The 12,073-nt window shown below is 50.3% G+C and overlaps 3 protein-coding genes across 3 annotated transcripts; all 3 read right to left on the bottom strand.

The window, feature by feature from the left end:
• Positions 1-743: 743 nt before the first annotated feature.
• On the bottom strand, positions 744-2,893 carry KVR01_013021 (uncharacterized protein; the record flags this gene model as incomplete). Its single annotated transcript, XM_044786513.1, has 6 exons — positions 744-1,360; positions 1,627-1,732; positions 1,781-2,005; positions 2,064-2,295; positions 2,606-2,676; positions 2,735-2,893. 6 exons carry the CDS (start codon positions 2,891-2,893, stop codon positions 744-746), a joined length of 1,410 nt encoding a protein of 469 aa, XP_044637897.1.
• A 3,254-nt stretch (positions 2,894-6,147) lies between these two features.
• KVR01_013087 (uncharacterized protein) lies at positions 6,148-7,359 on the bottom strand (the record flags this gene model as incomplete). Its single annotated transcript, XM_044793212.1, has 1 exon — positions 6,148-7,359. Exon 1 carries the CDS (start codon positions 7,324-7,326, stop codon positions 6,148-6,150), a length of 1,179 nt encoding a protein of 392 aa, XP_044637963.1. The 5' UTR covers positions 7,327-7,359.
• Positions 7,360-7,818: 459 nt separating this feature from the next.
• KVR01_013042 (uncharacterized protein) lies at positions 7,819-8,663 on the bottom strand (the record flags this gene model as incomplete). The annotated part of the gene is made up of 3 exons (XM_044786800.1): positions 7,819-8,211; positions 8,467-8,573; positions 8,642-8,663. 3 exons carry the CDS (start codon positions 8,661-8,663, stop codon positions 7,819-7,821), a joined length of 522 nt encoding a protein of 173 aa, XP_044637918.1.
• Positions 8,664-12,073: the final 3,410 nt, after the last annotated feature.

A 12,073-nucleotide genomic window follows, 5' to 3' on the forward strand; every position in this document is an offset into this window, starting at 1 on the left:
CGGCAATGAAGACTTTCACTAGTTGTTCACTGGCTGACTTGAACCGTGGCTCCGAAGCAATTGAAGATGTAGGAGCCATCAGAACAATGCCGTTGAATAAATTTCATAAAATGGATTTTATAAGGCATCAAATTCCGGATACACGTCTTCAACAATGAGAGGGAGAAACTAAGATGACAGCAACATGCCTCTTCGCTTAGTGAATGGGCTCACCCAAGGAATCTCAATTATACATTTCCAGTCCTACCTCTTCGCGCTCCGGATGCCTCGACGGATCTGCAAAGCGGCCGTCAACCTCCCCTAAACACTCACATACCCAGACCTGGGTTGGGCCTTCTAAGGTGGAATCACGCATTAGTAGACATGATTCTAAGGGAATAGTAGGCAAGTATGGGACGGTGATTCAAGTGTGTATTCGAGAAGTCCTACCATGACCCGAGTTCCTGATGTGGGAGGCTGAGCAGGTTTGAGGAGGATCGATTTAATGCCTAAACCCGCCTGGAAAAGACGCATGAATGTTGGGCCATGTGGCCACCTGGCTGAGTACCAATCCACTCAGACATGGTGAGAAGTCTTGAAATTCAATATTCTGGGGGGAAGAGGGGGGAAGGTAAGGGGGTGAGATGCTGCTCGTGAGGCCGCATTCAGACGTGCGCCAGTCTATGATCTCACTCAAGGCGCGTATTCAAGTATCTTGATACACTTGAACTGAATATTTAGACCCAAAAACAGCTCACAAGTCCTTATTCCATCTTTCTAACGTATGCCACAGGACCGTCATAGTGTCTCTTCCCCCAGAACAGATAATAGACCGTGGACAGCAGGACGACCGCACAATATATCAAGATGTTCCAGTTCATACTAGCCGCGTCGGGCTGCGGCGAGGAAGGGAAGAACGCCAGTATGAAGAAGAAGATCAGGAAAGCCATCGATATGATGTTCACAGTCAAGCCCCACCTGCCCAGGCTGAACTTGGATGGAAGCAGAGGCCGGCCCGTGCACCGGCGCCATATCGTACACCCGATCGAGACGATGTAGCTGGAGAGCATGGCGTTGATCTGTAGGCCGGTGATAGAGTTGAGGGCGGTAGCAGACCCAAGGTTGATCAGGGACAGCGCGCTGGTGAAAACAAAGGTGAAGATGAGGGCATTAAAGGGGATGTCCCAGCCGGGCCGGACCGTCGCGAACCACGCGCTGAAAGGGAGACCTTTGTCTCGCGCAAAGGCATATAGCTGACGGGAGCTTGTAGCGACGAAAGTCAAGAGTCCGAAGAAGAACATTATCGTGATAAAGACGGACATGGCGGTTGCACCTCTGGTTGACTGGACCGCGTTATAGAACACCTGCATAAAGGGGTACCCTGTTTCCTGTTAGTCAACAACTGCAACTGTCTGTCCAGACGGTAACTAGCCAGGAAATGCAACAACTTGGACTGCTGCAAAACTTGATAGAACAATAGTGGTATGGTCATGTGAGGTCAGGTGGATCAATCGAATGGGATGTTGTTGTATGACGGCAGAAGAGGACTACTAGAGAGAACACCTAGACCTCTAACATTGGAAGGTTTTTTTTGGGGGGGGGGGGGGTTTTGAGAATAAAGCCTAGGAAAAAAATCAGAAAACGCACCTGTTGGGCTGTTGAGGGCCTCTTCAAGGTCTCCAACACAGAAGCAGAATGTGATGGCCATGATCCAGGCTAGGCCGCCGTTTACAACAGTTGTCCAGATCATACACTGTGGGAGCGTTTTCCCGGCATCTCGAAGCTCCTCGGACATGTGGACGGCTGCATCGCCTCCGATGAGGGGATAAATACCGCTTGTGATGCCAATCAGAGCAGAACCGCCCAGGCTTCCCCAACCGCCGCCGTCGCTGAATTGAGTGAAGACTTGTTTGGGGGAAGCATTGATAGGTGCGAGGACCCAAAGACTGACCACAATACCGAAAAAGGCAAAGATATGGATGACGAGGATGATACCCTCAATCAGGGGCAGTTTTCTGGCCAGAACCTAGGACCCTGATAGTTAGCAGATCTTCCGGCGCCGAATCTTTTGGAATGAAACATACTGTGTTAAATAGGATTGAAAATGCAGAGACGGCTATGGTGAGAAGTGTCCCATGCCATCGCTCGTAGGAGTAATCAGGGTTGTTCAGCGCAATGAGGCCCTGAATCTGTGTCCCGACCAGATAGGCGCCGGAGGTACAGCCAACTTGCCAACCTAAGACGCAAAGCCATCCCATCAGGTAGCTGATAAACTTCTGATAGTCTCTTGGGGCGAACTCAGACACCCAGTGATATCTGGCATGCATTAGTGACTGCGCGTTGATGATTCACAAGAAGTGGTACACATACTGGCCGCCCACGGTAGGCATCATCGATCCCATTTCAGCCCTGAAAACGTAGATCAGCAAAACAAACACCGGAGATTTTGACAAGGCTCAATGGGACCCACATTGAAGTGTTGATGAATATGAACGCAATCCAGCATATAAAGAACATCCATATCAAACCCGCAGTCCCGCCGTTGACAAGACCGATGTTTGAAACACTGAAAATTCAGAATGAGTCCCGATTTTCATTGAACATTCATGCAGTTAGAACTACAAACCTGATGATGCTTTCCCACGATGCCATGAGAATCATAGTGAAGCCAAACATGGAAACAAACTGGAAGTTCCTCTGCAAGCTGTCAACATCAGCAAAAACGGGAGAGCACAACTCTGTCGAAATTACGAACCCTCAGCTCCTGCTTCTTTCCCATCCGAAACATATTGGCTCGGTCATCCGAGGTGCCAGTCTTCTCGTCGACGGCACTGCCGCCACCGAGTGCCTGGCGGAGGCTTGATTCGGCGGAATCATTGTCGACCAGGGTGCTACTCTTCATAGTTGAAGCCATTTTGTTGAAATGAAGTTTCTGTGTTTAATATCTGGTAGTCGTTTACCACGACTCAGGCCAGCATGCGATGCTGGGGTGATCATTAGAGAAAAGGTAGAGGGATTGTCAGGAGGCATGTGATGTATCACCCACCACCTTCTAGGCGAGGCGGATACAGACATGAGTGTGACACTCTAATTGGACTGGCTCATCTATGTATGCAGGGTTTGGAAACAGAACCGAATCTGTTGAACAAAGACCCACCTAATAGTGCTGCCCGGAATCCATTTCAAGGGGCTTCACCTTTGGTATGGGGAATGGACAAGCTTCGACAGGGAGCTTGTGCCAGACATGTCTGTTTAGTTAACGCCTCGCTGAAAACGAGGCAGAAAGAGACTTGTTTCCGAAGACATCATTTTTCCTGTTACTTTGTTTTATATACTTGTCTAATCATCTGCTCAGAGTTGACCTGCTGTTGTTGTATTGGCCGGCAGGACTTCGATCCGCCCACCTAGGTATGCAAAGATACGGGCTGCACAAAACAAATTATAGCGTCCAATACTTGCCACAATTGCGAAGCTGGCGCGCTCTGAAGGTTCCGATACCCACGTTGGCATGTGTGGAAAATTTGCGCCACCGTCCCCACCCTTGTGATGCTAGCAACCATGGATACGGGGCCCATCTCACTTCAGCCCACGAGGAGTCAGCTCGGAAGGCATGTCCACACACTCGTGCTTATCAATTCTTTGACATACCTTCTCGTAAGACGCTAATGTACCTTGCCGTGGCTCGTGACTGCGGGTATGATCACCCTGAAACTAATGAGTCCAAGTCCTTGCATTTTTTGCAACAAGAAGGGACAAAGACCAGCTGTGTCTTTGGTACGCTACTTGCGTGAGCTTGATCTACAACTCAGACCCCATCCATGCCCCCTCATTTGAATTACACAACCATTTTAGTACGAGTGGATGGAGAACAGGGCACACGTGGGCGATCAGATTCAAGCTGATCGGCAACGGATACCCCCACATGTCAAAATTTGGTGTGTGGGTATCAAGTACAGGCCTGGCTAGCCTACCAGATATTCTATTCGCGAGCTCAGACATTTCCCTCGTGGCGCTCGAAGCCCCAACTTCGACCACTCAGTTTTCGCGGTGACCTGTCACAATGTGGTTGCCTTCGCATAAAAGTAAGGGGATCATCCTCTGGCCTGCATTGGCGAGCATAACTCGCCAAGTTCGGAAAAGTGCCGCGTAAACATATACGGACCGCTCGGAGCCTGTAACACTGTCGGCCCTGGCACACTTGTTCGCAGAGGACCCGGTTCAGTCGAGATCCGCCGCAAAATGCAGCCGTCTGAGGACGTCGCCGTGGGATTGTCTACCCGGTACCCTCGATGTACGCGGCTTGTTGATATCGTAGCTCATATAGCCCTTGGACACATCTCTGCAGCCGTTCTGTAAGCTGTTAGCGGGCTACATAGCCGTGTTGATTTATCCTGCTGCCGTTGCCAAGCCCCAGGAGGTGGCCATATCTTGTCCACGGGTCTACCTAGGTACAAGATCCATGACCCGCTGCTGGATTGTGAGCACCATGAACTTGTCATCTCGCACAGTCGACCACTGTTGCCCCAGCCTGTCCCAGCGGTCATATACGATCGGAGACCTCCACATTCAAGCAGGGAAACGCAACATGATTTCTTGACACTTTCAAATGTTCTGGGCCTCCAATCATGACCTCACACAGCTCTAACGCCGGAACCATTTCATTTTCGCCAATTGAAGATAATGACCACACGGGCTTCCTCTGGATAGTGACCATCTTGGGCATGATATACAGCACCTTTTCAGGATTGGCTAGAGCTCGGATCAAAAGGGGTATTTATGGTGCTGACGATTACTTTATCGGACTCGCCACGGTAGGTCTGATCACGAGTAAAATGTGAGCCATACTACCTAGCTAACCTTGGATCTGAAGCTTTTACTATATGGCCAGTCCGGGGTACTATTCCATGGACTAAAGAATGGTATCGCTAAGTCAGAGGAGATCACGGTGGAAAAGCAATGGCCTATTGCTGGGAGGGTGAGTTGTCCACTGACTGGTCATATGCGGACGATCTGCTAGACCGTCGCTTCTCACGCTGAATATTATTCCTCGTAGGACCTGTTCGCCTGTGAGGTTCTCTCAATCATAATCCTCTGTATGGCCAAATGCTCAGTTGCCTCGCTCATCCGTCGGGTATTCACGTTCGATATCGACAAAGCATGGGTGATCTGCATGGGAGGTTTGGTCTTGAGCGCCATTTGGGGTCTTGGGTCTTTAATTGGACTTGCAGTCAATTGCGTCCCCGAAACGATATTACTGACGACTCAATCTGCTCGTCAATGTCCGGAGCAGGTAAGCAACATCCAATGTGAGCGATGGAGTCGAAGAGCCCTTGTCTGACCGTGAAACAACCTAGTTTCTCCGGTGGCAGATCATCACAGCGTTCGACATAATTACTGAAGTCCTTATATGCTCTTTGCCCGTCATTTTTATGTGGTCGAACACAATGTCGTTATCCCTCAAGTTCCAGGTTTTTCTCGCTTTTGCATTTCGCCTGCCATTGATCGCCCTTTCCGCCAGCCATCTCCGCCTCTTCAAACCATACACCAGCTCGGCTTCACCACTATTCGAGATATCCGGCAGCCTCCTTCTACAACAAGTCATGCTCACCTACTCACTGATCTCTGCGACAATACCTAACCTTAAGAGCTTCATGAAGTCTTTTTCCACGGGTCTTGGCGTATCTTTCGGCTTCATGGACAAGGACAGGGACGCGTCATCTGAGTCTTATGCCCTACATGCATTCACTACTCATTCTGGGCGACGAAGGGATAAGGTTCATGAAAGATTGAGTTTCGTACATGCCCATGACGAGACTGATGTTTCGCATCTTGGCCAAGCCCCAAGACTGCGACCTGGGTCAATACGCCATGAAGTTTTCATCCATCATAGCCCAGATAACAGGTCGGAGCATAGGAGCAGTGGGGCGGACGATGGACGGGAAATTAGTAGATGTGGCAGTAGGGACATGATTATTAAAAAGGAAGTTCAGTGGAAGGTGTATCATGAGCCAGTGTAGCATAAAGTCAGTTCAGTTTTACTAAGTCTTTGCTTGGGACTCTTATTTCGCGTATTGATTCTGATATTCTCCCTCGGAAGTCTCTCGCGTTATCGGCTTTCGGCCTGCTCTGGATTAAAACAATTCGCGTATTTTACTCATTCTATTTTACTCATTCTTCTACCATTTCAAGATCACCTGCAACGAGGACTGTTTCAGGGTAAAACAGATCAGGCTTGTCAAAAAGTTCACCCTCATCCTTCCCCAAGAGCGTCCAGTTGAAAAATCCAGCAACAAGTGATGTCTCGATTTCAACCATCCTATCGCTGCTGATGTTTCCAGTATGAGTAGGCAAAGGGGGGTTCAAATTCTTCCAGAATGTCAAGTCACTCCAATCACGGTGCAGAGTCCCGTTGACCTCGATGATACGCCACCAGTCCGACTGGGCCTCGCTGTACGTGTCCCAAGTCAGGTCGATGCCGGCACTTAAATGCCCTTCGAGGCCGAGCAGCAGAGACGGGCGTGCCAGGTCCGCGGCTGAGCTGTTCAGGTTCCCCAAGAATTGTCCGTCTAGATTGATACCAGCAGGAACAAGACTCTTGTCTACCAGCTGAGCAAAGGTGAGAGCAGCTACCCCGCCGATAGAATGACCGAAGACCCCAAATCTGTCGGTCGTGGAGTCAAAACCAAGCTTCTTGGACAGTCTGGGCCAAGCGTCGACAAACGCGAAAGAGTCGTTTACGCGGTGGTCGATTGCGGTCAGAGCCTCCTCGGTGCTCCAGGGGTACTCGAGAGGTGGGCCGTAGTATTCGCTGCCGTTTGGATACAACACATATGGCTGCTCGTACGTGTGGTCGAGGGCAGCAACGGTGAACCCCTTGGAGGCTAGCTCAGAGAGCAGGAGAGTATAGCACTCGCAAGGCGGGCCGCCCAGCCCTGGCCCGAAAAGAAGAGTCGGCGAGTCGGATCCCTCGTCTTGGAGCAATGTCTCGGCAAAGGGCGCGCCCCATTGCACCCGCGTCGTGAAGTTGGCAAGGGTACCGTCAGGAAATTGAAAGTACTCTTCAAACTGCTTTGCGGTGACCTCTGTCAGGTAGGGTGTTCTTCCAGGGATATCTGCCTCTTGCAATGTCGGATAAAACAAGGTCACCAGAAAAGATGTGCTGATATTCCCTGGAGCAAATACATCCGGCTCGTTGATAGCAATGACCTGCTTAGCTGCCCCGACGTTGTATTTTCCAGAATATGGTGGGATCTCATCTGTCATAACCGGCATTGCACACAAGCCAAGGACTGCGAAGAGTGGCAGGACACTACGCCAGAGGCGACTTTCCGAAGGCAGATGCGCCATGATGAAACTCAATACGATGAGCTTTGCTGAAATGTACGAGGCAGGAAGTCAACAGGCAGGATAGGATTTGAGAGCTAATAGGGAACTATGTTGTCCTTCATAGGCACTGATTTCAATAGTCATAAGCAGAGCTATAGGATTCAAATCCCAGCAGCCATTCACGTACAACCTTCCTCATCCGGCAGTATTTAGCGAAAACACTTCTCTATGCAGTCAGCATAAGGAGCACCTGGCCTGCCAGTGCAGTCATCCGGCGTTATCTCGAGGGACGCCATCAATCGATCGATCCACTAAATATTAGATGATTGTATTATGCGGCCATCATGACTTGAGAAAGGCACGTCTAGAGATAAATAAATAGACCAGTTGTCAATTCTGATACATTCTTGGTGCCACACTATGACTATATTTCTAGGATATCAAATGCTGTTATGAGTTACTACACATCCTCTCCCCTGGCCCTCCTGTCGTCTACATCCCTCAACATCGGATCTAAACCTCTCTCCTCTGCGAGAAGAGCACCAAATAAATCATCCTTGTCCATATCATCATAATTAGGCACTGTTGCTGCGCTGGGTGCTGCCGGCTGAGTTTCGAGGCGGCGACGAGGAGGAGGCAAACGAGACCGAGGCCTTTGGGTAGATGACGAATTATATCGATCATGTCGATTATCGTAGTACCGGCCATACGCGGTACCCCTGTAATAACTTCTCTTGCGAGAACGTGGCCGACGTCGACGATAGTTCGAACCACTGTATCTGTTGCTTCTGTTTTGGGATCTGTGGCGCCGTGGATGTGGTCGATGTATCTGCTGCTCACGAGCTCGATGTCGTGGACCACGCCGTGAGCGTGGGCCAAGCCCGAAACATTGTAACAAAAGGCTCCCTAAGCCGCCACCACGCGCGTGTGCACTCGTGGCTTCTCTGCTGCTTCCATCACGTGAAACGGTGTCACCTATCGTGTTCGAGTGTGAGGCACTGCGTCTCTCGTCATTATCATCCCCGCCTGTAACTTCTCCGTTCCCATGTTCACCTTGATCCTCGGAGATAGAACTGTGATCCGGTTCCGTCACATTTACTAGATTACATCGATCAGAACACCTCCCTCACGAAGAATCAGAACTCCAGGGCTCCGGCTTACCAGTTGGGCAGTGGGAATGGCGGCCGGGAACCCTGTGCGGCCCTTGTACGTGAAGCACTGTTCGAGGGTCACGCCGTCGTCGTCCATCTGAATGAAACCAGCGACATCTACCAGTAATTATTAGTTTCAACACTCCAGGGCTCCCACACGTGGACTACTGAAGATAAATCCTCACCTTTGCCCACACGGCACATCATGTTTGGTTTTGGGGGCGGCGCGAACCAGCGCCCATTCTCTTTCCTTGGGGGTTGGACTCATTTCAGGCTTCAAGGAAGCTAGAGGACTCGGTATGACGGCCGATTTGAGAGACGATGCTTAGCTACGAGTCAACTGGTCTTCTTATATACACGGGAGGTGCCTTTCAAATTAGCCACAGCCACTGCCGAGTCACTTGGGGCAAGAAGTCAAGATACATGACTTAGTCATAGTCACAGAATTAAAGCAGCGTTGATCAGACTCCATCGAGTCTGTATATGGCTGTTTTCAAAGACTTCGTGACGAATTTCATTATTCGCGTGTAGCTGCCCCGGCCAGTATGAGCAGCCTCCACCAGTTTGCTGGTGTCAGTAGCCTTCACCTCCCAGGCGTCACTTCCGAGGCTGAAGGGGGGCAGTTGCCATCTATTGGAAGAAAACGGCACGCAATTCAACAACCATTGGTTCAAGAGGGTCCAAACTTCTCACAGCAGAGGGCCTAAACCATTTCAGCTCTCTTACCAGGTCACCTCCTAAGATGGCAGCCACGAGTCCAGCACCGACAATACGCACAACGGGACACGGGACAGCTTCCGGCCTTGACTCGGCCATGAGGAGGCAGGCACACTGACGAAGCCAGCCAATCTTTGAATCTCCAGCAGGGCCTTTTCCAGGTTTCCTGGTCCCAATAGACACTTGTTCCTGCTGCGTTGGTTCCTACTTGTCCGTGCCTGACGCCGCCCAGCCTTGTCCATTGGGAGCTTCAAGTCGAACAGGCAGGAGCCAACTCCAAGAGCATGAAGCAACGGCATCCTCCCTGCCTCCCCCGGCTACCTGCCATCAGGGCCCGGCACTTCCTCGAGGTTCCTTCCATCTGGCAGAACAGGAAGTCGCAATGCCTCCACGGAATACCAAAACAAAAACATCCCCTCGCCCGTCCCAGTTCTCTGAATCTTTTCTTCTTCTTCTTCAGGCCACACACACACGCACACACTAACGTTTTTTTTTCTAGAAAAAAAAAACAACCACCACAACAACAACAACCACAACCACAACTACAATGGCGGCCTTGGCGGCGGCGGTGAGGTCGGCGGTGATGGCGGCGGCGAGGGCGGCGACGGCGACGATGACGGCGATGACGACGACGGTGACGGAGACGGCGAGGGCGTCCATATCGACGTCTTTCTTGAACCCACGCTTTGGCTTGTACTTCAGATGCTGGTGTGTAGAGAAGACGACAGGGAATAGATCTGCGTGACCAGTGAATTCTGGGCCACTGCTTTGAACTAGATCTACGATGATGACGGATACCTTATATCTTTAAGCTCCTTCGTGAGACTGGACCTTAATGCGAGACTTATCAAACCTCATAAATTTATTATTACTAATATGCTTGTATATTCCGTATTGCTTTAACTAGCTAGAGTATAGGTTTCTTTATACCTTATATATAATTAAGATTAGGATCTTGTTGGTGTTTAGGTTCTTTTTGGTAGGGGTAAAAGCACTATTTGTTAGGAGATTGACTATAACCTACAAGATATAGTTAATATATACTATGTTGAAGAAAGAATGTCCGTCCTTTCTCTTAATTAAGCTTATATTGATTATTAAGCTGTTTATAGTGGGCTTTTCGCCCTTTAATCTATATAGCTAATTAGCTACTGACTTGTCTATAGGTTCGCTAATGGTGATATCTTTGAACGTGATAGTCTTGTTGTAGAATTGTGTGTTGAAGAATAAACTAACACTGCTGTGTGCTCGCCGGCGGCCCGGCCGCAGCAGCAGCAGCCGCAGCAGAACCAGCAGCAGGAGCAGCAGCAGGAGGAGGAGGAGGAAGAGGAGGAAGACGCCACAGCAGCCACAGCAGCAGCCGCAGCAGCCACAGCAGCAGCCCCAGCAGCCCCAGCAGCAGCCGCAGCAGCCCCAGGGGCTGATCTCGGGGGGTTTGGCGTGGGTGGCGGGCCGGGTGGCGTCTGCGGGCTTTTGAGCCAAAAAAAATATTTAGATAGTATCTTATAGTATCTCTTATAGCATTTACTAAATGCCAGGCGCCCTTGGCGCAGCCGATTCTCAAGTACATTCGTGGATCGCTTTGCTTTGTGATTGTTGAAAGTGCTATTCCCAAATCCCGAATCTCTGCTTCAGGTATGTGATTCAGCTTGCCCAACGGAGCGAGCTGGATGCTGTTTAGAGTGTTATACCCTGTCCAATGTGAACAGACGGGAGACTGCAACAGCATCGTCCAAGAATTCCGAGCTGGGGTGAGCTACAGGGAAGCGAGTGGAAGACTTGGACCTCCGAATTTGCCTTTTTTTCTCTTCTAGCCTTAGTCAAGCGGTGTTTTCCTTTTGAGAACGGAAATTCGCGCACCCTCAATCGGAAGGCGCGTACCTATTTGCTGACTAAGAAGTATTCTATATAAGATAACTGCTTCTTGAAAGGGCCGGCTGGGGTGAAGGGGGCGAGCCCTGGAGCGCGAAGTATAGCGGAGGGCTGTGAGTAGGGCTGGTAGGTACGACCTGAGTCCTAGAGGACTAACCCGCCCTGTTTGTGGTCCCTTAATCGTGAAGAAGGCTTATTTGTTGAAGTTGTGAAGACTTTGAGGTTCTGTGCTCTGATTGGCCAATAGTAGGGAGGGTGTGCGCCTTCTGATTGAGGGTGTGCGAATTTCCGTTCTCTTCTTTTTTTTGGGGGGGGGGGGGGGACAGTTGATGAGGGTGGGAAATATCTGTGTCAGAAAGTTACTGGCTGGCGTGTGATGGGAGACATTTGGATCTTGAAAATACTGGATGTTCTCTGCGGCTACTGAGGGAAACGTCATGGTCTGTTGTTATCTTCTAAAAGCCACGACATAAAAGCTGGAGTGCGGATGCGACGTCGACTTCTTTCCGACATGGATTTGACATAGGCTCAAGCACATGGCATTAGACAACAACCTGACCAAGATCTTATACCAGTCTGGTACCTGGGTACGGCCACGATCCTGGACGGAGATGAACGCTGTTCGCGTTGTTTCAACCTCCAGTTCCTACCGCCACGCCTCTTCCCCTCTCAGATGAAAACAAAGACAAAACTTTGGTGGTTTAGAGATCCGTAGAACGATCGTGGTCATTACAACCTCCCCTCAGCTCTGGTTCTGGGCTATCATAGACCTTGGCCGCTGCCTCCGATGCTACAATCCAGTCGAACCGGGGATGCCATGGCAGGATATTGAGAAACGGAGCCGATTCAAGAAGGTGGGTCCTCCAACATCGTGGTCCTGGCGAGAATGGGTGACAGTGGTTGGATATGGGGGGATGTGCATTTCAGGGGAAAAGGTTGATCTTGGCGATTCCGACCGTGTCAGTCAGCGTGGTTCGTGTGTTGGCATCTGACAACCACTCCTGAAACAGCGATCTGATGATTAGCGG

The sequence above is a fragment of the Diaporthe batatas genome (assembly GCF_019321695.1).
Source record: "Diaporthe batatas strain CRI 302-4 chromosome Unknown Contig00023, whole genome shotgun sequence".
NCBI classification, from domain to species: domain Eukaryota; kingdom Fungi; phylum Ascomycota; class Sordariomycetes; order Diaporthales; family Diaporthaceae; genus Diaporthe; species Diaporthe batatas.